Source organism: Coffea arabica, chromosome 7c (genome assembly GCF_036785885.1).
Source record: "Coffea arabica cultivar ET-39 chromosome 7c, Coffea Arabica ET-39 HiFi, whole genome shotgun sequence".
Classification (NCBI taxonomy): Eukaryota; Viridiplantae; Streptophyta; class Magnoliopsida; order Gentianales; family Rubiaceae; genus Coffea; species Coffea arabica.
The window spans coordinates 5,674,770-5,699,647 of NC_092322.1; the positions used below are offsets into that span (position 1 = coordinate 5,674,770).

The following is a 24,878-nucleotide window of genomic DNA, read 5'->3' on the forward strand; positions in this document are numbered from 1 at the left end:
ATATATATCATAAGTACCTAACTTGTTGCAAATGTATTTCACCCTAGAGTCCCCTAAACTCTTGGTAAACAAATCAGCCAATTGATCTACAGATGGTACATGAGATGTCTTGATGACTCTGTCAAGCAATTTCTTTCGAATGAAATGACAATCAACTTCAATATGTTTTGTCCTATCATGAAACACTGGATTTAGGGGTGGATAAAATTATCCGTTAACTCGAAAACCCGTCATATTCGATCCGATCTGATCCGAAAATTAGGATATCCGATTTTTATTATTTGATCGAATCAAAAGAGGGTCGGATATCCGCTAAGATGCGGGGCGGGTTAGCGTCACATAATTAAAAACCCGCTGGTACCCGATCCGCCCCGCATATATATATATTTTTATTTTTATTTTTATACACACACTATAAAATAATAAGTTAGAACTAAATAAGTAATTTTATTGAACAAATTGCATTACAAATATGAAAGACTATAGTTTATTTACAAAATTCATTTATAAAGGCCATGATCTTATATTTTTTAGAAAAAAGTTTAATTAATGTGGAACATATATATTAAAAATTGTGCTACTTATTTCAAATTTTTATTGATTTTGAATTTTTTTAATTTTTTTCCTTTATTTTATATTCTCTTCATATACTTGTTTCTTGGTGGGAAACCTTTTTTTAAAAAAAATTATTAAAATTTAGATGAATGTGTAAAATATAAAATTAAATTGATATAAATTATTTTTTTAAAAAAATTAAATGATAAATGGGGCGGGACGGGTACCCGCTGATCCAACCCTATCTCAGCGGGTACCCATTATAGGGTACCCGTTGATATTTGGGATTGGTAAGGGTCAGAAAATGACTGACCCGCAAGGTGCGAGTCGAGTCAGCCAAATGATGAATGGGGCGGGTACCCGACCCGCGCCCACCCCTAACTGGATTAGACACAATATGGACAGCTGCCTGATTATCACAAACTAAATTCATAGGCTGTTTATGTTCAAATCCAATTTCAAGTAACATACTTTTCAACCAAACCAACTCACACACAGTGTGAGCCATAGCGCGGTATTCAGATTTTACACTTGATCTGGAGACAATTGTTTGCTTTTTACTCTTCCACGACACTAAATTACCACCAACAAACACACAATATCCTGTGGTCAATTTTCGATTTGAGGCAGAACCAGCCCAATCTGCATCACTATATCTTTCAATATCAGTGTGTCCATGATTTTGATACAACAATTCTTTTCCAGGAGCACTTTTAAGATACTTGAGAATCCATATAACAGCATCTCAATGACTAGTACGAGGGGTATCAAGAAATTGATTCACAACACTCACTGCAAACGAAATGTCAGGTCTCGTTACAGTGAGATATTTTAATTTACCCACAAATTTTTGATATTGCTTAGAATCATCAAGTAATGCACCTTGATCTCTTGCTAATTTCACATTGGGATCCATAGGAGTATCCACAGGTCGACAATCTAACATCCCAACTTCACTCAACATATCAAGTACATATTTCCTTTGATATAAATAAATCCCATATTTAGACCGATCTACCTCAATATCCAGAAAATACTGTAGATGACCTAAATCCTTTGTTTGAAAGTTTGTCTACATATTGGATTTAAATTTCTGGATCCCCACAATATCGTCACCTGTAATTACAATATCATCCACATAAACAACTAATAAAATTTTACCAACATTAGAATACCGATAAAATACAGAGTAATCTACTCCACATCGTGTCAAACTGAACTCTATGACAACACTACTAAACCGGCCAAACCAAGCCCTTCGAGACTGTTTCAATCCATATAAAGATTTTTTCAAACGACAAACCAACCGCGAATTCTTCCCCTGAACAACAAATCCAGGAGATTGTTCCATATATACCTTTTCTTCTAAATCTCCATGCAGAAATGCATTTTTCACATCCAACTAATGCAACGGCCAATTATAAGTTGTTGTCAAAGAGATAAGAAAACGAACGGAGATAATCTTTGCAACAGGAGAAAAAGTTTCGAAATAGTCGATTCCATACACCTGAGCAAATCCTTTAACTACCAAACGAGTTTTCAATCTATCAATAGAACCATTAGGTTGTACTTTTATAGTGTACACCCATTTACAACCAACAACCAACTTACCAGAGTGAAGAGAAACAAGATCCCAAATACCATTTTTCTCCAAAGCAAGCATCTCTTCTTGCATAGTTAACCTCCAACCAGGATCATTGAGAGCATGGGTAATTGTTTTAGGAATGGATACCGAATCAAAGGAAACAACAAAAGAAGAATATGATAGAGAGAGATGAGAATAAGAGACAAAATTAGAAATAGGATGAGAAGTACAATGTCTCTTACCTTTATGTAAAGCAATAGAAAGATTTGACTCACAGGAGGGCGTCATACCTGGATCTGAAAATTGAGAGTTAATTGGTGAAGTGCGTAGCATATCAGGAGCTTTTTCAACCATGAAACGACGAGAATAAACTTGAATATTAGAACGAGATAATCGAGTTGTGGAATCTGGTGAACTAGATAATTCAGGTAATATAGATGAAGGGACTGGTAAAACAGGAGAAGAAAAAGAGGAACACTGGTCTAACTCACAAGACATACCTTGCTTCATAAAATAAGGAGTGGATTCAAAGAAAGTAACATCAGTACAAGTGAAAAAATGATTTAAAATTGAACTGTAACATCTATACCCCTTTTACGCTCGTGCGTATCCCATGAAAATATACTTAATGGTACGAGAATCTAATTTATTCACCCCGAAAGCAAGCTGATGAACAAACACACACACCTAAAAATACGAGGAGGTAATTTAAATATAGGATTATGAGGAAAAAGAATGGAGTGAGGTAATTGACCTCCAAAAATATTGGATGGCATGCGATTAATTAAACAACATGCAGTTAAAACTGCATCACTCCAAAATTGTTTGGGCACATTCATGTGCAACAAAAGTGTCCGAGCAACTTCAATTGAATGTCCAATTTTTCTTTCAGCAACTCCATTTTGTTGTGGAGTGTGAGGACAAGAGAACTGATGAAAAATACCGGACTTAGTCATAAAGGTATCAAAAGGAGTGAAAAAATATTCTTTCACATTATCACTGCGAAATATACGTACAGGCACACCAAATTGATTCTTTAATTCTGTAACAAATGCATAAAAAATGAAATATAATTCTGAACGATCTTTTATTAAATAAAGCCATGTAACTCTGGAAAAATTATCAACAAAGATTACAAAATATTTAAAACCTAACTTTGAAGTAATTCGGATAGGACCCCAAACATCAGAACGAACTAACAAAAAGAGTTCCGAAACCCGTTTATTGACCCTAGGGGCAAAAGAAACACGATGATACTTTCCTAATTGACAAGACTTACATTCTAATGAAGACAACTAACTCAAGGCAGGAACCAACTTCTTCAAAATTTGTAGAGACGGATGATCCAAATGACAGTGAATTTCAAGAGGAGAAACCGTAGCAGGGCACGCAATCGGACCATTAGAGTAGAGAAAATAAAGACCATTATGCTCACGCCCTCCACCAATCGTTCTTTTTGTCTTCAAATCCTGAATGACAACAGAATCAGGAGAAAAAGTAACTGAACACTGTAGAAATTTGGTAAGGTTACTAACGGACATTAGATTAAAAAGTAAATTGGGTACGAAAAGAACAGAAGACAACGGAAGAGATGGGTTAATTTCTACAGTGCCTAATCCTTTAACTTTAGTTGTAGATCCATCAGCTAAAGTAACATGAAGGAAGGTAATAGACTCTTGAAAATTAGAAAAATTTCTAGAGGTACCTGACATATGATCAGTAGCTCTGGAATCAATGATCCATGAGTCAAAATTTTTGAAAGTGGAGAGACAAACCATAGCATTACCTTTTTGTACTAAAGAAGCAGAGGGAAGAGATGCGTGATTTGCAGTTTGGTACTGCAGAAATTTGACATAATTTTCCTCGGATATGGTAAAAGTCTTTTGGGACCCTTGTGCTGAAGAACTCGATTCAGCTTGGTCAATGGCAACCGCATTAGCAAACCGAGGTAATTTTCCATTTAAATCCCAACAAGTATCACGAGTGTGATTCTTCAAACCACAATGAGTGCACTCACGGGTGCCTCGACCTCCATGATCCCCACGACCTCCTCTACTTCTTCCTCCACGAGAGCCACGTCCAAAGTTAAGTTGCTCTATCCGACCATTGTTAGCAACTAAAGCAGATTTGTCATTAATTAGAGCACCATCACCCTGTGCATTGTCCTTAGATGCAGAACGTAAGACCCAAGCATACACCTCTGCAAAGGATGGTAATTGTTCACCTGCTAAAATTTGAGATTTGATTGGTTCAAATTCTGGTTTGAGACCGGCCAAGAATTTGAGCACAAGCATTTGTTCTCTTTGCCTCTGCATAACTGTAATATCACTTGAGAGAGGCATTATGACATTTAATTCTTCTGAAACTCGCTTAAGATCAGCAAAGTATTCAGTTACTGTCTTGTTATCTTGTTGCAACTGAAAATACTCCAAAGAAACATCATACATTCGTGAAAGATTACTACAGTATAATAACCGGACATAATTCCAAACTTCTTTTGTTGTCTCACAATGAAAACACATATAAGCAATTCGTGACTCCATAGAATTCCATATTGTTCCAAAAATTTGGGCATCCTCTTGAATCCACATTAGTTTCTTGTTGTCCTCCGTAGAAGAGTCATCTGTGAGATATCGTTGCTTTCCTAAGCCTGTCAGATAAATCTTAACGACTTTTGACCACTGTTGATAATTAGTGTCATTCAACTTTCAATTTGTGATTTGAGACATCACCATTGGCATAATATTAGTAGACGTCACAAAACCTTTTGATAGACTTTCAGCCATAGCGAATAGCACTCCAAACCAAACGAAAGATCAAAACTCGAGATGAACAGCGCGTGAACAGTGCTGTGAATAGAGCGCATGAACAGTACCGCGATGAATAGTGTCGCGTGAACAGTCGCGATGAACAGTATTGCGTGAACAGGCGCGATGACCAAAACTTTTGCTAGATATTTAACCCTAACCCTAGGACTTTTGCTCTGATACCATGACAATAGGTATTTTGGGAGGAAAACATCTAGTCATAGTATTATGAGTGACTAACTAGTAGTTATAAGAGTACAAAGCTAATCAACTATTTACAAGAATATCCTTACTAATATTATCTACAAGAATATTAATATTCTCCTAACAACGTTAACCAGAATAGTTGAAATCACGAAAAGGAGGAACAAATGACTTGGATAACTACTATGCTTTTTGAATAGTAGAATTTTGTTCACTCAACTTTTAAAAGTGTATACTTACCTATTAAACTGTCAAAAGTTTGTTATCTGGTTATATCTTGTTATTCATACAATTCTTAGATTTGGGAGATTTAATAGTGAAAATGGATAGAATAGTTCAAAATTTATACTCTTAATAGTTTAGTGGGTAAATGCATTACTCTTAAACTTTAAATGGTCAAAACTCTACAATTCAAAAAGTTTAGTGGCTATCTAAATAATTAGCTCCAAAAAAGAGGAGGGGAGAAAATTTATCATAGGAAAAGAATAAGCCCGTTTTATGCAATCAACTTTCTATATTGTTATGGGTTATAGAATCATGGCTAATCTAGCAATTGCGCACCTGATCTCGTCTTTCTGAGAAAATTTTGCACATAATTTCCCTCTCGTTCGTGTTATCAAGAAAACTCTTATAGACGGTTGCACTAATTCTCCATATAGTTTGACCAATACGGCTGAGACAAGAGTAACCAGTGCTGACCCACTGTAACACCGAATCACAATGCAAAATTCATTTTTAATGTTTTTTTTTTCTAACAAAGACGCAATACAGCAGATTGCAGCAGCGTTTACTTTTGATCCGACTCCCAAACCCCTCTCCTTTCTCATTCCAATCTTGTTTCAGTGACATTTTGAAGATTTTCAAACACCGTGAAAGAATAGGCGGCCGTTGCTTTGCTTGACTTTTCACTATCATACTTGCCCAGTGTCAGCTCAATTCTTGACAATTTGAGTTATTAAGAACCAAGAAGAAGCTTACACCGATTAAGCTATAAATGGCAATTTTTTTTTTTTTATTTTCGTGAAGAGTCAATTTTGTTGATATTAAAGGGGACAAATCTTTTAAAAATTAGTGCTGATTGCTGAAACCCAAAAAAATGTTGACCCGAAACGTCTTCCCGAAACAATAAAACTGTTCAGAATAAAATGCTGCCTCTGTCAGTCTATTCTGCCAGAAGACTATATATATGATTTGTGAATGTTCTTTCTCCCTTGGCTTTCCCATAAAGATTAATAAACAGAAAGAAAAGACTGCTAGGACAAAAATATGTATCGTAATGTAATGTGCAAATTATTGATCACAAATGATGATGCATTTGCAGAGTCTCTCTCTGTTCAACGATGAGAAGCAAACAGGCAAAGACCCAATCGGCCCAGAGATTTGGCAACAAAAAAAATAATAGCTTTGGGCACCTTTCAGTCCGTTGTAGTAATCCAAGTCCAAATTGCACTAATGACCATAGTAATGACTAGTCTTAAATCTCAATGATTTTTGAGATGGCAACCGTTTTGGATTGAAGCATTTGGTCCATAGTAGGCTTCCCAAATTGTTGCTTCATTAATTTACTCGTAATTCTCAATCAATTAACATATTAGCATATCATAGTATCAACTCTCATGGACACAAATGACAGGTAGGTATTGTTAACAAATGCTGGTGTTTTGTGACGCCAATAGGATTTCAATACGTCATTAATTTGGTAAGATAATAAGTATCATTAGCCCCACAGAAATTAAACGCACCTGATCACGTTCTGGCTACGTTAGCCGAATATGAAGTGTGACCAGAAAAAGAAGAATATATCTTGTAATTGGGTCATTTGCCATGAACTATAAAGTAGTGAAAGGGAAAAAAAAAAATCAATGATACAAGTAAAAAATGGGTGTTGATGTTTGAAAGTTACACAGATAACTGTAGAAATACATCCCAATAACACAAGAAATAATGCGACGAAGGTGATGAGATTTCTCTTCTTCTTTTTCTTTAAACAGAAGATGTGAACTTTCTGTCATGACTGTGTAGTGCCAGAATTCAACATTTGCATGTTGCAACCGATGGCCAGAAAAGTTGTCATAATAAGAGAAAATTAATGATATGGTTCAAATGCCTAATTAATCAACCACATAAATTTCAACCGTTACTATGACTAGTAATATCACATTTTGAACATGATCAATCTTAATCTGCCGAGTTAAACTGAATTACATCCAAGAATGATGTTCGAGAGAAGATAATAATTCTACCTATTCATTGACGTCTGTGTAACTTGTGCTGCATTGTTGTCCTGGATATTTGATCTCTGCCGAATTGATGTTGTAGACTCCTCTTCGTGCAAAAAAAAAAAAAAAATATATATATATATTAGAGCAAGCTGAACCACCTTTGTTGTCATGCATAGTTCAGTGAAATCTGTAAATATTGTAAAATGATGCTCAGAATCACCCAGGTCAACGGTGGAAAAGCATTGAGCATAGTTGCTGAAGAAGAGTAAACCGGTGGAGGAGGATAGAGATAGTAATACGGGAAATAAGGCAAGATGGGATTAGGTGGGGGAGGAGAATTGTAGTCTATAGAGGGTGAAGGGTTGTACGGCCAGTAGCCACCTGGTGGAGGTGGATAATAGTAGGATGGAGGGTAGTAATTTGACCCCGGAGGAGGAGGCGGTGGAGAAGTCGTTGGCAATGGTGGTGAAGGAGGCGGTGGACAATTTGTAGTAGGAGATGGAGGTGGTGGTGGAGTAAGACAGGAGCAGTCGGAAGCTGGTGGAGGAGGAGAACCATACAGTCCTTGACCAGCCACTCTAGACGATGAATTCATGAGTAAAATCAAGAATGTGATCAAAGGGAGAATTTTGCAGAACTTTTTGGCCATGGCCAACGGGTGCATTTTGGAAACAGAGAGGGCTCCTCACTCCGGTAGTAAAACTAGCATAATTGTGTGCATAAAGAAAGTGAGTGATGACTTGGGACAGTGAGGAGTGAGGAATGCAAATGTGGAATGAAGTTTTAGAAAGCTGTAAGCTTTTGTCACGACAGTTAGTTGGAATAATTGAGTTACTTAATTGGAGACTTTGGAAGCAACGTCTGGCCGTGGATTCCTTGATTTCTAAGTGTCATCCATGTACATATATATATATATATATAGACACACACATATATACACGCACACAGGAGGAATTCCTAGTCCAAGACTGTGTGTGAGATGAAGTACCATTGGAAATAAGGAGATCCAGGGAGGGTAGACCTGCCCAATTGATGTTGATTTGCTGACTATGGAATAAATTTTATATCCATCTTCTGATAACGGTCATGACATGATCAGACTCTTGGTGATCCTTGGATTGTAGTTGAAGGGGCTTTGAAGCATTCAAACACTTGGGGCAAATCAGATTTTGGTCTACCATCCCACAAAAAAAGAGAAAGAAAAATCAGATTTTGGATTTGGGCTAACAAAAACTCGCAAGAGGTAACAAATACTTACCAAATTAAAAATAAACGGGGTTACATGTAAAGAAATGTTATTACTATGTAGACCAATCACTTGATCAATTTGACATGGCTAGCTAATTAGACAGACGAGCTTTAGAATTGGATGGTATCTCATGTCCAATTGATGGGCTCTACAATACTATTATTATTATTTGATACATTGTGATAAAATTTCTCCTTAATTAATACTCAAATTTAGTGAAACCTTATTACTTTAGTGAACAAAATATGCTAACTAAAAGATATCTCGGCCGTATTAAGTCCAACAAGTCTTGTAAACATCTTTCAACGAATTTTATTAACGTTGCCATAAGCTTTTGATGAAGTCCTAATTCCTAGATAATTACTAATAAGATATTAGATACTACAAGTTAAGATTCAGAGCGAGCAACAGTCAATAATTAAATTCCCTTATTTTGATTTTATTCCTTCTTGGATCTCTCATAGACCCGGCCAACCAAGAAACTGAGGGTGTGTGTTAGTATTAGTTTCTTTTTTTTCTTTTTTTTCATTTCTGCTATGCGGTGAAAGAAGGAAAATAGAATAATCTAAGTCACAATATTCCACTTATAAACTCGTAAGATGCCTTGGAGCTATTGATTTTTTTTTCCCCCTTTCCCGTATCACTACTTTTTCGCTCTCCTTTAAGTTATCGGCCTGATGCTGCATTTGTTTATTGTTTTCACTCATATTTCTTGATTATGGGGAGTGAGATGCTGTTTGGAATGAGAAAGAGCAAGAAAAGTTGATTGATTCCTCGAGATTTTACATTCAGGCTTCTCGACTACTCGATCCCCACATTTCATTTCCACCAGAAGATCACTCCGTCAGTGGAGTGGCATATAAAGTTGACAATTGCTTAACTGGGTTTCAAGGGCGCTACCAAAACGTACTGGTTTGGTGAACTGATTAAGGCAGCAAGCAAACCCATGATTTTCTAGCAGTATTTTTCCTGTGACGTTTCCCAGAAAGGAATTTTGGTGAATTATTTGATTGTTTGACCAACTATGCAACTTCCATGAAGCACACAAGCACAGCTTACTATCAATATACTGATTAGCATTGAAGGGTTCAGAAGTTGCCAATCTGTCAGAGAAGCAATGGCAGCACTAGTTCCTTCATTGCCCGTATTAAATAAGGAGCTTCCCTGCAACCTATGATTGTTGCAATAATTGGTAATGTCAGACCATATCGGCTGACCTGACCTGTCGCTGATGATGATCGGTGTTCCTACATTCCCGTGGCGTGAATGTGAACCAAATTAATCAAAATTTTAGTTTGTAAAACAATCTTGATTAGTGGGATTCGTTAAGTAATCTTATACGGCCATGTTATAAACAAGTTTGGTGACATTTAAAAGGGAATAAACCCACTCACGAAACCATCAAAGGCCTTTAATTGACTTTACATGCATTATTTAATTATCATCAGATTCCCAATCCCTCCTTTCCGGCCCCATTTTCATAAACCATCTGCATGCGGACTAACTACTTTTGGGAGCCGGATTTTTCAATTTTATAAATCAATATTGTACTATTAGATATGGACTCAGCCTCTGATTCTAGAGCAGCACCCGCATGGCGCAGCCTACGGCATCTCACCAGCTGATTAAGTTAGGGAAATACTACACTTCATTGGAAACAAGATTAAGTAGCAGGTAGGCGGTATGTGCCTGATGAAATCGTGCGTGATTGAGATTCTGTAACGTGCACAATCTGTTCAGTAGGGACATAATTTCCTGAGTTAGTGTGAGACTAGCTAGTTTCTGTTAACAAAAGAGTTCGATGGAAATATAGGAACACCTGTTGTCGTCGGCCGAGGAGACCTTGATCTATTTGGTTAAAGTTGAGACTCAAAAACTTACAAATTATGGGTTCAAGTCCCCCGCATTACTCCATGCTTCTAAATTAACACCCCTCCCACGTCATATTTATTTAAATCACACCTCAGCTTCATGGATAAATTGGAACTTTACCAGTCGAGCTAGATCAGATGACTGACAGATTGAGAGTAGTAAACTCCATGGTTAAGTATAATTTATTTAATGCTACCGCGCAGCAGTTCGAATCTTAATTAATTTGGCCTTTTTATCCATCTTGACGACAAGTATGTAGTGTGACTAAGTTTAATGGAGCCGAAAGCATTAAAAAAAAAAAATTTGTACAGCATACTTACTTGTGATACAAAAAGTACTTTTGCCACAGTTTTCAGAAGACAGTAAACGATCACAGTTAGATACTTACTAGAAAAAATTCTAGTACTTGTATGCTCCTAGAAAGGCCAATATCTGTAGCAATCCGAAAATTATGGGAAGAAGCAATCCTAGGGTGACACCACAATCACGCGTGGCACGGTTGTAGATCTGCAGATTAAAGGGATCAGTTGGATACAAGCTGTCTTGGGGGCCGCCTATCACGTACGTGAATCTTGGAGGGGGTGGTGTTATTTGTGTTAGTTCTGGAGGGCCTGAAAAGTAGTAGAACCTTGGCGGTGGCGGAACTTGTGGAGGACAATACTGAGTGATCTGTGGCGGCGGAGGCGGAGGTGGCTGCTGCTGAGTGCATGGATTTACGCACGGACACTCCCCACATTTTATGCTCGCCTCAGGCATGGGTTGCACCGTGGATTCGTCGAACTTTTCATGACGATTAGCACTTGTTGGAACCAGTGTTAAAAGGAGGAAAATAAACTTCATATGATCTAATATTCGATTCCCTTGACACATTGCTTTTAATTTTGGAGATGATGATGGAGAGAGGAGAGAAGCTTTAGCTAGTAGTGGAAGCTATATGACACACCAGTACGAAATTAAGAAGCAGAAAGGTGAGAGCTAGGTGTTTGAATATATATGAAGAAATACTCTAGCTAGCGAGAGGTGATTTCTTCATGTGATGTGGGGGGGCTTGCGTTTAAGCGTGCGTTGGCAGCTTTGCTTGCTGCATGGACAAGAGAGGCGGCTATCAAGTCCGGGATAAAGTTCTTGTTGGTTAGGAAATTAAGGGCTTTTATGGAGACGGAGACTCGGTACGCATATCAGAGTAATTATGAGGCTCTTTCTATGGTATGGTTATGGTAGTAGAATTGAAGGCGTGCATGAAAGCGAATTGCATGTGGCTGCTGTAAATACGTAGGACCTTTCTAGACTTGATCATCTCCTCTTTACGACGACATGATAAACTAAAGTTGTCCCTCAGAATAAATTCCATTTCTCAAATGGAATGGAATGGCATGGAGAATCATTTGCCCTTTTTTTGGGGGGGGGGGGGGGGGGGGGGGGGTACGTAATACAATTCGCATCTAATAATGTGTGGCATATCAGGCTATTGGCTGTGTTTTTGCTCGTCTTAAAACGGAAGGAATGTTCAAAAATTTTGCTGTTAAACTTTTAGTATCACAATCGTACGTGGTGCTTCATACATCCTACTAGATCGATGAAAAGTGTGCCGTTGGCATTATTATCACTATATTAGTTAGTTCGACTTTCTTTCAATTATACCTACGTACTAATTGTTTGAGGAAACTCAAAAACATATGTCTCTTTTTCTCCCTTAATGGATTCGATGGCCAATTACAGTTTTGTTGGCATCATCTCACTGTGCTGGGAAGTGGAAAGGGCATCTCATGTATCTTGGCATTTTAGAAATCAACAAAATGATGGGTTCAGCTACTGCAGGTACGAGTATGCACGTACTTCCTCCAGCAGCTGATCAAAGCCGGCCTCTAATAAAATGTGTGGTGTGAAGCTTTGGAGGAGGCCAAAAGCAAACCACCTGACCCGTCAAACTCGTGGATCCCATTCCCATAGCTTAGCTATTGGCTGATTTAATGATCATGAATGAGGTATCATAATTTATGGAGTTGGGCAGAACTTTCTTTTCTTGGCTTGGCTTTTACAGATTGGAATGGTTGGATCGATTCCAAAAACGAGCTGTTGAAAACAGAATGAATACTTGTACGTAACGCAACGGGGTCGAATCTAATACGCAGCCCAAATTGTGCACTTTCATTTGCTCTTTAACAGCTGGGAACCTGCTGCATTCCTTTACAGTGTATTGCTTTACAACTTTTACAATAATATTTTGTTTAGGTTTTATTCAGTTTTTATGTGGAATGTAATGTAATTTTTTTTTTTTTTAGTAACGTACGTATTACTCTAGATATCCTCTCCAAACTCACCTATCTCAATTTGTCTTTCAACTATGTTCAAGGCGAGTTTTCTTCTTCTCAAGTAAACCTTACACAACTGGCACAACTCGATGTTTCTTTGAACTCGATTGAAAGCTTAATTCCACCGTCAACATAAGTAGATAACATGGCAACTCCATTCAGCCAGAATTTTCGTCGTCCTCTCACGTGCCCGGCATGTGGATTGGAATCATCATGTTGTTCGCGCATCGCGCGTTAGTTTTCCCATCTGGCCTCGCCTGCCAGTGTCCCATGTGCCCGTGCTTCCGTCTTTCTGATCTTCTGCTGCATTTGCTCTCTTCCCGCTGCATTCTCTCTCCCACTACATTCTCTTTCTTTCTTTTTTTGGTTTTTTTTTTGGGATAATGTTGCTCTATCACTTATCCGCATCCTCTGGAACCTGGTACAAAATTTTGTTGACCTCCTCCTTTGTTGTAATAGGCTTTCTTCTTCATCTCCGGTGAGGTCAGATCTTCTCTTCAGGTTGCCTCTGCTCTGCCCCTCTTTTTTTTTTTTTGCTAAAGTTCGTATTTCTTTTGTCCCTTGTCCACTGACGTGCAGTTTTCTGCTTTTTTTTCTCATCCACGGGCTTGTTACCGCCCAAGGACGTGCCATCTTCACTGTTGGTTGCAGATCTTGTGCTTTCTTCTTTCTCTCCAGTGAGGTCGGGTCTTCTCTTCAGGTTGCTCTGTATTCATGTTTTTCTCCTTCTCTGTAAAAACTTGTTTGATGCTAATGGTTCTTGTGTTTTGTTGTGCAAGCATTTTTTTCATTGCTTTTAGGAGACTGGTTTGTGATTTCTTTGGTAGCTGGGATTTGGACTCTCGAAGCCGTTTGTTTGGCTGCCCCTCTTTACTTGTCTTTCCCTCTCCTCCCCATCATCAAATTCCAGCCACATCTTCTAATGTAGCTCTCTACTACTTACAGACGGAATCCGCAGTAGAAGTTTTTGAACTGAAAAAGGAAAGCTAATCTCAGGGAGATAGACAGAAGAGAAGGTACGAGTACGACGGCGTCCAAGATGCAGAGTATCGCGGTTCTTCAGACCGAGAATAACCTTGCAACCGGAGGTATACTTTCTTCAACTTTCTTCCTTCTCTCAATATCTCAATCTCTCTCTTTCGCGCTCTTTTTTCTTTTGTTTCAATTAATCTGAATTTCTATCTACATTTCAACGGAGTAGTAGTATATCGTCCTTAATTGGTGCACAACATTAGGAAATCTTGTTCTCTTTCGTTGTTTCCCCTCTTTAATAATCGAACCACTTCAAGAAAAAAACCGACCTTGGGAATTATTTTGCCCTAATACCCATTGTGGGTTTCGTAAATTTTGGTAATTTATTATATTTAGCTAAGAGAATTGGAGGTTTTGGTATAATTTGTGTAAAATTCCACGATTTTTCGGCTAGCAGTTTGGGTTTTAGAATTGCTGGCTTTGTCTGAATTGTTATCTCTTCTATATTTAATGGATATCTGAGGATCATTTAGTATCTGAAACTAATAAATCTACCAACGCTTACAGTCATGAGTGTAGAGTTAACTAAATATGTTAACCTCTTTATGAATAACTTTTTAAGGACTTTTATGCTAATTCTTCGCATTCAAAAAGGAGATAAATGGAAGAAACATTATTTTCTGATATTAGAGACACCTGCGGGAAAGAAGATGATAGCAAGTTACTGACCCCAGGTAGTATGAGATGAGATTGTATTGTAATTGAGCAGGGTTCACTTATCATAATAGATTGAATTTTGTAGTTTTGAACTGATACATTGTTCTTTTGATTGACTGAGTGGCAATTTGGGAGCCATGCAGTTTGTTTTTCTTGTTTTTATTTTCTTATAATCCAAACCTGAAAAGGATTTGTTTTTTCTCTTCCGAGTGATTGTTTGGTTTTCCAAAGATTTAAATTTTCCAGAGATTGATTGTTTGGTTTTCCGAAGGTCAATCTCTTTAACCCAAGAAAATAATAATATTAAACTGAAAAACAACAAAAATGTTGTCTTGGGAAACTATTGTTTATTTACATGGCTTGGAAGTTGAAATTGTCAGAAACAAGAAGCTCACTTTCTCTGATGGTCATATTTCTTCATCAGGTTGACCATTGCCAAATAGAAGAGCTTAGCCACAAGACATCTCATAGCAATATCACGTCTTATTGTTGAAAAATTTGATTTTATGGTAGTGTTTGTAGGTTGAGTTATGACCCATGATTTATGCTCAGGCCCTTAAAATGGAGATATATAGTTAAGAAAAGTATAAAGGATTGGGGTGGCTTCAACATTTACCTTCAACTAATTTTCCCTTGTGTTTTTCCTTTTTGAATTCAGCTTTGTGGAAATTGTGGCTCCTGTTTTCTCGCGGGATGCTTGGCGATGTGTTTGGCATATGATTCAGGTTCCCTTCTCTAACTTTGTCATTTGTATACGTATGTTTTAAGCCTTGTTGTACCTCCAACTATTTTTGCTTTTAGCTGCTCTCATTAGCCTTGGTTCTTTCCAGCTTAGAGCTCACACTGATTTTTTACTTTCAATAACATTTCTAGAATGATTTGGTGCATGGTTGGGGATTGGATTTTGCGCTAAGGAGATGTGTGGAGGTCAGTGGTTTTATTTGTTTCTTATCACTGTATTATTTGAAAGATTTAGAAAAGAAGGCTTGTCTACCTGCTTTTCATATTCCTGTTGGAAGGAGAGATCTGCGGGACAGTGGCATGTAAAACAGATAAAATTGGAAAACATGTATTTATTTCAAATGGATGTCTGCGTATTATCAGTTTCATTGTAAGTGTATTTTGCCTGTGCAGCCTGCACATGAGAAAATTGATGTGGTTGACTCTCAGTGGATAGTTCATCAAGTTATTCCTTCTCTGGGAAGTCAGGTCAGTTAACTACTTTATTACAACCATCGGGACTTGTTTTTCCTTTTCCTAGAGGTGATTAAAATAATGAAGTTTAGTTGTTTGCAAATGTTGTTCTGTTCAACTTTAATTTCCATTTTTGAGCAAATGGTTCTTCATTTATAATATAAGCAACTTTTTAGCAGCAACCCCCTTATTTACATTTTTTTCTTCCACGTCAGTTATCCTACTTGTCCCTTGATCTGGTTTCCCCTCATTTAGATTTGTTTTGTTGATAATGATGCTAACAGCTTCAGCTTCGTTGATTCCAGGGTCAATCTGAAAATGGAAAAGCTCCTTGGCAAGGGGTATGTAAGCTGTTACTTGTTCGGTTTCCATTTCAACCTTTCTGTATATTTTTTTATTGAGGCCTTTTCTTTGTCCTTCGTTTTTTTTGCAAAAGTCAACTCTGAAAGCTTCTTCATCCAATTTTATGGTAATCTGAGTTATTCTATATCACCTACATTCTAACAATCATGTTTAAATTAGGATTCATAGGTCTTATATCTGCACTCTGTTTGAATTGCATGATTTTGCATTGAACTGAATTTCATTAGATTTGTCCAAACATCAAGTAACTAGCTTGAATTCTTTTCTATCTAATTTGGTAGGTAAGAGAGAGGTGCAGAAGTGAGTGGGTGCAGTTTCAAGATCGCCTAGCCAATGCAGATAAGAAATATATTGAACAGTTTGGGAGGACTTTGAATTAGCTAATTTCTGGTTATTACCTGTAACTTTCTTCATTTTCTTTTGTCCTTTTTCCATCTTTGTATCATTGTACGGAAGGGTGTTTTGGAGCCCAATTCTCTCACTCGATGTCTTTAAATTTTTTTTTTTTTTAGCTTCTAGCGGGCGGTAGCTGAACTTCCTGTAGTAGTGAAAACTAACGATCTGAAACTGGAAGAGAGTGATCCTTTTTTGTGTATAAATAGATTAGACTTTGCTTCATTTGACTCCCATATTGCCAATATTCATTTCCTTTTCTTTCTTTTTTCTTTTCCTTCTGTTTTTTTTCGCCCTTTTTTCCTTTTTCTATTTTCTTGAGGCGGGGAGGTGTGGGTGGGAATCCGTTGGTTGCCTCATACTGAACTCACCCGCTTACAGTTGTTATTTGGAGAACCATCCCCTGTTACCACTTTATTGAGCTTATTACCATCAGCAGTGGGATTATATGAGTTGGAGTACTTACCTACTTTCTGTTTAATATTTCACTATTAAGTTGCGAATTTGGAGACGGAATTTCTGTTATATGCCAAATTTCTAATATTCTGGGTATCTCTTTTGCAGGAACGAGGTATTTGAACAACAGAAAGTTTTGTATCCTTTTAAGTTTTCTTGCATTTGGGTATTGATACTACTCACCTTTATTGCTCTGACTCCTACTTCTTTGCACAAGTTCCCTTTGACCTGCAATGCTTCTTTACTTTTTTTTTCTCTTAACTTCTTGTAGCTCTGATTGGAAAAGAAATATAGAGACATTGGAGAAAAATAGTGTAACCAGTCTGAGGACATTGATCAATCTTGGTTCTGAAGTGTACATGCAAGCTGATGTTTATGTCTCTTCATACCATATCAATGTCATTTTACTTGGTTGTACATAGGATTAGTATACATTTGAAGTGTTTATCAAGATATGAAAGAATTCATTTCTCTTTTGTTTGAGGTGTGTGTGATTTATTATAACTCTATATGTTTGTGTCTGCCTATGCACTGAAAAAAAAAAGAAAGTATATGGTACCTTAGTTGTTCCAAGTATGTCTTCAGCTATGGTGAACAAAGTGTTGTAGGTTCTTTGGGCTACGAGCTTGGGTTTTGGTAGTCTCAGTACCAGATGGAATCATGTCAGATTGATATAGGGTGCAAGAGAAGTGTTCTTTACTTGATGTGATGGTGCTTACTGTAAACAAATATGAGAGATAATTGCAGAAACAAGGCAAAAACAATCAATTATGGGGACAGTTCAAAACTTTAACAGCTTACGAATAAGCGATCGAACCTGAATTTATCTTTCCTGATTTCCAATTTTCAACTCTAGATATTCCCCAGGCAATCATGACCTTCAAGCTTCTCATCATAACTATGCGTCTTTAGGAAACATCTGTTTTTTTGAACTTGATAAGTGGAGCCGATCCATGTATTCTTAAGGTAGCTATGTCAATGATTGAGTTGGAATGGAACAAACAAAAGAGAATGATTTATAATGTCAATGTATCTATGAATGATTTATAAGCCTATGTGCTTGATTTATCAACTCTAGATATATTGAGTGATTGAGTTGGATCTATTACAATTATCTATTGATTGAATACCTTGAGCTTTTTGCCAAAATCTGTCTCAAAACTGATTTTGATTTGTAGCTATGGTACATTTGCTACTTGAGGTTGTGATGGTTATGTTGATGTGTGGGATGGAAACAATAAAAAAAGGCTGTATCAGTTATTTTTCCTTAACTGAATTTGAAATGTCTTCCGCTCCATGACGACATTTGTCAGTTTTTTATCATACTTGTTATATTTGTCAAAACAAGGGTTCTTTTTTTTTTTTTTGTTTTTTGCCTCTGAATTTGAGATTATGATTTCTTTGTTATACTAACTTATTCTATTGTTCGTGGAAATTTATTACTTTAGCTCATTTTTCTGAAAGTGATCAATTGGAATGCTAAAGCAAGATGAATTGTATTAGAGATTTCTTTTTTGTTTCAGACTTTGACAAATGCTGTTTTATATCCTGTAAATGATGTTCTTCTGTGTTTGGTTCTTTCTGCGAGATGTTACTTTTGCTTCGGTGCGTTGTGTATAAAGGCATCTTCATAAGTTACTTGTGTGAGTGCTGTTTTGAATGATTACACTTATTCTTCTTGAATGATTTTGAATGCTTTTGACTGAATAAATAGTGTGTGCAGACTAGGAATTCATTGGTTATTTTGAATGATTTTGAATGCTTCTGATTTTTTGCTGCAGAATGCTGAACTGACTGCTCATGTGGCTAAGCAGTAAAGAGGAAGGAATCTGCTGTCCTATGTTAGGCATTGTCGTTTGATTATGAGTGCAGTTTCATTGGATGTTTTTTAGTTAATGTGTATTATGTAGTTATAGTTGTTAGAGGACTCAAGCACAGAAATTTTGTAATAGCTAGGTTGTTGCCATTTCAGTTTGTTGCCATTCTGTAATAGCTAGGTATGTATTGATCATATAATTTCTGAAGCATTCTTGATGGGAGAAAAAGACTTTGGGGTAAAGAATCAAGAAATCATATAGAGAACAAAGTTGAAATTAATGTAAGACGAGACCATACAGCTTTCCTAAGATTGATTCTTTATTTGGTTCATTATTTCTGAAATAAGTTCAATTCTTTGACCACCTTTTTTTTGCACATTACTTTTTCATTTTTTTGTGTTCATCCTAGATTAGATTAATAGTTTAAATATACTTTCCACAGTAATTAATTTATAATCAGTTCCACAATTTAGGTCTTGGTTTTCTTTTTATGACGTTTGTATAATAACCTATAAAAATATTGGGTATATCATAATTGTTAATGTGTCTAAAACAAAATGACTTCTTATATACAAAACAATTAATGTCATTCTTATATACAAAACAAGTAATGTCATTTTTAGTGTGAAGTGTCTTATTGAATTTCACTTTGTGTATTTCAAGCTTCTCTGGCCTCCAAAGACGAAAATTCGCTGAGAAGACGAGCAACAGCCATGATGAAATGATTGTTTTACTACCATTACTTCCTTACAAGGACTAAGGACAATTCATGAGGTCCTAGAATCCGGTATTTATTACTACCATTATATATATATTTTTTGCTTAGACGGTATTTATTATGGCTGATATGGTTTCTTTTGTTACTTTATAAACAAATCATGAAACCTCAGAATCAGTTCTCCATCGTATTGTCTCATCTATGAATCCATTCCTAAAACATGACTGGACTACATTCAATTGCTTCTATCAATTTTATCTATCAAAGTACAAGTACAAGCTGGTATAGTTTTGCATTCTCTAACCTTATTAACTCTCTTTCTTTTGTACATATGTGTATTTACTTATCACAATTTTTTTTCATACATTTATAGGATCTGCCAGAATTTGCGAATCTAAGGCTAAATGAAGATAGTACGACGACTATAACTCTTACAAATAGTCATAAATATTTTCATGTTGGTATGACCGGCAGATGTTTTGATCAAAACTGGAACCGTTTTGTTATTGATCATGATCTAAAAAATGGCCAGATATTGCTTTTTATTCCACAATCCAAGACCGCAAAGGAATAGAGAAGTTGTTTCTATGGCAGTTTGCATTTTCCATTTGATGGCACATCTGATTTACGCTGATTCTGCTTCAACGCAATGCACGGCATTTGTTGTATTTATGTTCTTAATGGAAAAAAGTTCTGGTTAGAAAAATGCTTCCAAAGCACTGCAAATTTAATGTTTAGCAAGTTCCTACTGTTGTAAACAACAATTGAAGCTTTCATAATGGATGTTCCAACGGCATTACTTATTAAACTTTGATGTTTAGCAATAAAGTTGATCCTACCTTTGGTTACAAAAAACAAATGGCTGGTATATATTAAATTTAGAAAAATGCTCCATTAAATTTGCATTAACAAAACTTCAGAGTTTGGAAGTTCCTATTAAAAATTTAGAAATTTAAATTTGCATTTCAGACTTTGGAAGTTTAGCAAAGTTTAGCAAATTTAGAAATTCAGGCTTTGGAAGTTCCAAAGCACTTTCATTAAATTTAGAAATTTAGCAACTTCCATGAAAGTTCGTAGCCAAGAAATATCAACAAACCTTCAGACTCATGGTATATATATACTAAAAAATGTACATTTCTAAATAAAATGTTATTTTTCTTACTTCAGAAATGGAATGGGCATTTTACATTACTATCGCGCGAAGCGCGTTATTGCCTCCTAGTTTCCATCCCTATTTGAGATTTCGCGTCACGACGGTAGTGAGATATACTTAGTACATTGATCTTGTCACATACATGATACATGTGGGTGTTGTTGTTGACTTGTTGTCTTGTTCTGTTCTTATTTTTTTCACTAGTCTATTAGTTTCTTCACCATTGTTGTCTGTCTAACTCTTTCGTTTTCTTTTCTCCCCCTCCTCTTTTAATTTTCCTTTTATTTATGAATGAATGGTGCTATGATGTTTTTGTGATTGATCTACTGAGTAGTGTTTGTCTTGTCCTCGTTACCCTGACCTGATCAATCATTTCTCCAGTGGATTTCTTGGGGCTTAAAACAAGCAAATATGCTCCGGCTGGTGATCAGGATGCATAACCATTAATCCGTAGCTGGTGTATCAATATATCGGAACTTATCCAAAACAAAAGGTCGTCTGATAAGTTGTCCTTTCAGCAGAAATTTGAAGGTTTCGAGTTTCCAAACTAATAGTCTGCATCCTGTCTATTTTATCACAAGGAAACCTGCTTCAGCCAGAAAACCGTCGTGTCATTCTGTGTTGGTAAAAGTTTTCGTGTAAACTATTCTACTATGAATTTTCCTTGTTTGACTAGTATTAAAAAAATAAAGTGAAGGTAAAAAAAAAAAAAAAGCAAAATGAGCTTGCCATTTGTTGAAATTTTACCTTAGCCTACATAACCGCATGGTATCATGGAATAATCTCTCAACTCATACCCTATCTTCCCTTTACCGTCCCACAAACTGACAAACCAAAGTCTGTCTCACAAATTGACAAACAAAAGTCTGTCTCAATCTTTGGCGTGATTGAACTCTGGTCACTTATACCCGCAAGTTTGAACGAGCTTCTAACTTTGAAACGGATCTTGATTCATGGTCTGACCTAAGACTGCAAACAAGTCGAATCGAATTTTGCCCTTATCGAGTCGAATCTTGAATTAGTTTTATTAAACTCGAATTCGACGAGTTGATAATTTAAATCTCGAGTTCGAAAAAATAAAAAAAAATACTTTATTTTAAAAAAAATAATTAAAATAATTTTTTTTAATAAATAATAATATATTAAAAATGTATATGTAATTTTACTATTAAAATAAAAAATAATATATATATATATATATATATATATACTCGGCTCGCGAGCTAACGAACTTTATATTTTGAGTTCGAGTTTGACACGAGTTGAGTTTGAGTTTGACTCGAATTGTTCATGAGTAGTTCGGTTCGTTTACAGCATTACTCTGATCCGTTCGTTTACAACCTTACTCTGACCCTTGGCGATGAAACGGGGAAAGGAGAATCTGAATGAGGTCCTTGTTGTTTTGGACTTGGAGGATTAATCAATCACATTAAAAATCGTATTATTTATACCCTTTTTTTTCTTTTCTTTCTTTTTTTTCTTCTCTCACTCCTTAAATTGTATTGCATATCCTGCAATGACCGATGCCTAAATGGTAGGGGTGGGCGCGGGTCGGGTACCCGCCCTATTCACCATTTGGCTGACCCGACCCGCACATTGCGGGTTAGCCATTTTCTGACCCTTACCCGCCCCGCATATCAATGGGTACCCTATAACGGGTACCTGCTGAAATAGGGTCGGATTAGCGGGTACCCGCCCCGCCTCGTTTATCATTTAATTTTTAAAAAAAAAATAATTTATACCAATTTAATTTTATATTTTACACATTCATCTAAGATTTAATAATTTTTTTTTCCTAAAAAAAGGTTTCCCACCAAGAAACAAGCATATGAAGAGAATATAAGATAAAGGAAAAAAATTAAAAGAATTCAAAATCAATAAAAGTTTGAAATAAGTAGCACAATTTTTAATATATATGTTCCACATTAATTAAACTTTTTTCTATAAAAATAAGATCATGACCTTTACAAATGAATCTTGTAAATAAACTATAGTCTCTCATATTTGTAATGCAATTTGTTCAATAAAATTACTTATTTAGTTCTAACTTATTATTTTATAGTGTGTGTATAAAAATAAAAATAAAAAACATATATATGCGGGACGGATCGGGTACCCGCGGGTTTTTAATTATGTGACCCTAACCCGCCCCGCATCTTAGCGGATACCCGACCCTCTTTTGACCTGATTAAATACTAAAATCGGATATCCTAATTTTCGAATCGGATCAGATCGGATATGACGGATTTTCGGGTTAGCGGATAATTTTGCCACCCCTACTAAATGGTAAGCGGGAGTTGACGCTGACTAGAGGTCCACTTTTGGACTCCACTAGAGGTGAGGTGACTCGGTCAATTAATCAATCTTTTTACCCAAAGAGCAATCCATCGCATCACTGTTTTATTGAAGGACGAGATTGCCAAATCGCATCGTCAACACACAGACAATCAAACGGGTGAAACACGGTATTGTTGTTTATTTGACGCTTTAAAATCCCAAAATAAATAAATACAATAATAATTTAGACAGTTTTTTTTTTTTTTTTTTGGCTGTCGGAGTAGCTGTTCTGTAGTACCACTACTTCGTCAGCAGGTCCTCCCCAGTCCTCACCGATAACTACCTCACTTTTCTTGGATTACAATTCAGAGTTATCCTCTCTACACTTTCTTTTTTTTTTTTTTTTGGTTCGGTTCAAATTTTCAAAAGAAAAATAGTAGTGACATCTCATTTTGGAAGTCATTAAACTTCAAGTCTACCACGTCATTATACGAGGCTTAGTGGTGAGAAACAATAGCTAGTGTTCAGGCCTACTCTCTCCCTTTCTTGATCAACCCTGTTTCAATCTTTCATTCTCTCTTCATTTATATTTTCTACGTCTCGATTGATCATCCTTTGTCAGTCGGTTCTGCTGCAGCCATGGTCAGGACAATATTCCCCTTCCATAAACCGGCTTTTTTACCGCCATCGATCACCTTTCTCATCATGCCAATAGCAGTCTTGTGCATACTTTCTGTTGTTGCGCTGTTATGCGGCTCTGAGGCCAGAAAATCACGATGGCGCCGGGGTGAGAAAACGGTCCGATTGGGTGATAATAAGAAGCGAGTTGCGAGGCTCCAAAGCAACCTAAGCAGTAAAGCTCTTCTCTTGGCTAAGATGATTTCTTGGAGGAAAGTGCAGGACGAAGGACAAGAGGATGAAGATGGTGATGACGATGAAGAAGCTGTTTGGAGGAAGACCATCATTAAAGGAGAAAAGTGTCGTCCGTTAGATTTCTCGGGGAAGATTTTGTACGACTCCGATGGGAATTTGATTCCGGATTCTCCTCGGCCATCCAAATGATCACCGTCACCTTTTGTCTTGCCACCGCGCCTTTGATCAATCAATCTAACAATTTTGATTGGAACTTGGACATGCATGTAGTCTTGTTTCATGAACCGGCTGCGTCTGTCTTCTTTTTTTTCACCTTTTTTTTCCCCCTTCTTGGCGGTGGTTGTATTGGCGCAAACATGCGGATTGTAAAGAGAAATATATGTGGTAGAAACTAGAAATAAAATGGCTAGTTGATCTTGGCAACCTTTTGTTACCCTAATAGTTTCTTCGACTAGAAAGTAAAAGTTGCGCCCAATCCTTTTTACTGCAGAATAAAAGATTGTCATGACCCTCGAGGGACGATGCCAGGCTAACTGTGCCAAAGAATTTTCAAGCGTTCGCAGTTGTTATTTCCAGACTTTCGACCATATGTTGCGTTTATTTATTCCATGAAACCTATTGGAAGCAGCACGTTTCTAGTCTTGGGTCAAGGTTTACTTTTCGGGTTTTAGCCCAAAGGTCGAGCCCGAGCCCAAGTCCAACATCTGCAGTCTTTCGAGTCCAACATCTGGAAGATGTCTGTGACTTAGGCACAATTTGGAACTCGGGAAGGTGGCCTCTTCTCATTTTTGATTGTGGGATGTCAATTTTCAGCTCCAGTAAATTTTTTGAAAGAAAAAACAAAACAAAACAAAAAAGACAAAGATTGATTAATTGAGAATTGGTTTTGCACATAGCCAAAGGAAAAAGATTCGGCCAACGTTGACCGATTTTGATTTTCCTTTTCCTGTGAATCTAATCGAAGTTGTGCTTGGACAGAGATGGAGCTTTTCTCTGCTGAGTGCTGACTAACAAGGCTCTTACTGCCTACCAATATTTTGTCCTGCCCCTAAATCATTTTTCCGCTGTACCAAAAACGGAAATCACTACTTTCTGTGCCTTCTTTGACCAATTTCGAGGCCAAAATTCAGTGATTACAC

At 36.7% G+C, this 24,878-nt stretch overlaps 1 protein-coding gene and 2 long non-coding RNA genes across 21 annotated transcripts; 2 read left to right on the forward strand and 1 right to left on the reverse strand.

The window, feature by feature from the left end:
- Positions 1-1,627: 1,627 nt before the first annotated feature.
- Positions 1,628-7,968, reverse strand: LOC140010301 (uncharacterized). Its single transcript, XM_072056862.1, has 7 exons — positions 7,594-7,968; positions 5,713-5,853; positions 3,846-4,821; positions 3,715-3,785; positions 3,517-3,609; positions 2,167-2,644; positions 1,628-1,926 (listed from the first exon to the last, which is right to left on the reverse strand). Exons 1-7 carry the CDS (start codon positions 7,966-7,968, stop codon positions 1,628-1,630), a joined length of 2,433 nt encoding a protein of 810 aa, XP_071912963.1.
- A 4,990-nt stretch (positions 7,969-12,958) lies between these two features.
- LOC113697850 (uncharacterized) lies at positions 12,959-20,162 on the forward strand. 19 transcript variants are annotated; one of them, XR_011817696.1, is made up of 12 exons: positions 12,959-13,307; positions 13,458-13,894; positions 15,154-15,220; positions 15,369-15,422; positions 15,630-15,704; positions 15,995-16,030; positions 16,334-16,442; positions 17,010-17,067; positions 18,683-18,999; positions 19,382-19,505; positions 19,609-19,718; positions 19,810-20,162. It is a non-coding gene; the product is annotated as an uncharacterized lncRNA (long non-coding RNA). The 19 variants fall into 19 exon arrangements; XR_011817697.1 differs by lacking the exon at positions 19,609-19,718 and having other exon boundaries at positions 12,960-13,307; XR_011817700.1 differs by lacking the exons at positions 19,382-19,505; positions 19,609-19,718; positions 19,810-20,162 and adding an exon at positions 17,173-17,278 and having other exon boundaries at positions 16,334-16,452; positions 18,683-19,027.
- A 485-nt stretch (positions 20,163-20,647) lies between these two features.
- Positions 20,648-24,162, forward strand: LOC140010405 (uncharacterized). Its single transcript, XR_011817702.1, has 2 exons — positions 20,648-20,692; positions 20,971-24,162. It is a non-coding gene; the product is annotated as an uncharacterized lncRNA (long non-coding RNA).
- Positions 24,163-24,878: the final 716 nt, after the last annotated feature.

Coding starts and splice junctions, on each gene's coding strand:
- LOC140010301 (XM_072056862.1), bottom strand. CDS start 7,968: ATGAATTCATCGTCTAGAGTGGCTGGTCAAGGACTGTATGGTTCTCCT. Junction 5,854..7,593: donor CTTTTCCACCGTTGACCTGG/GTGATTCTGAGC, acceptor TCGGTGTTACAG/TGGGTCAGCACTGGTTACTC. Junction 2,645..3,516: donor CGATTGCGTGCCCTGCTACG/GTTTCTCCTCTT, acceptor TATTTTATGAAG/CAAGGTATGTCTTGTGAGTT.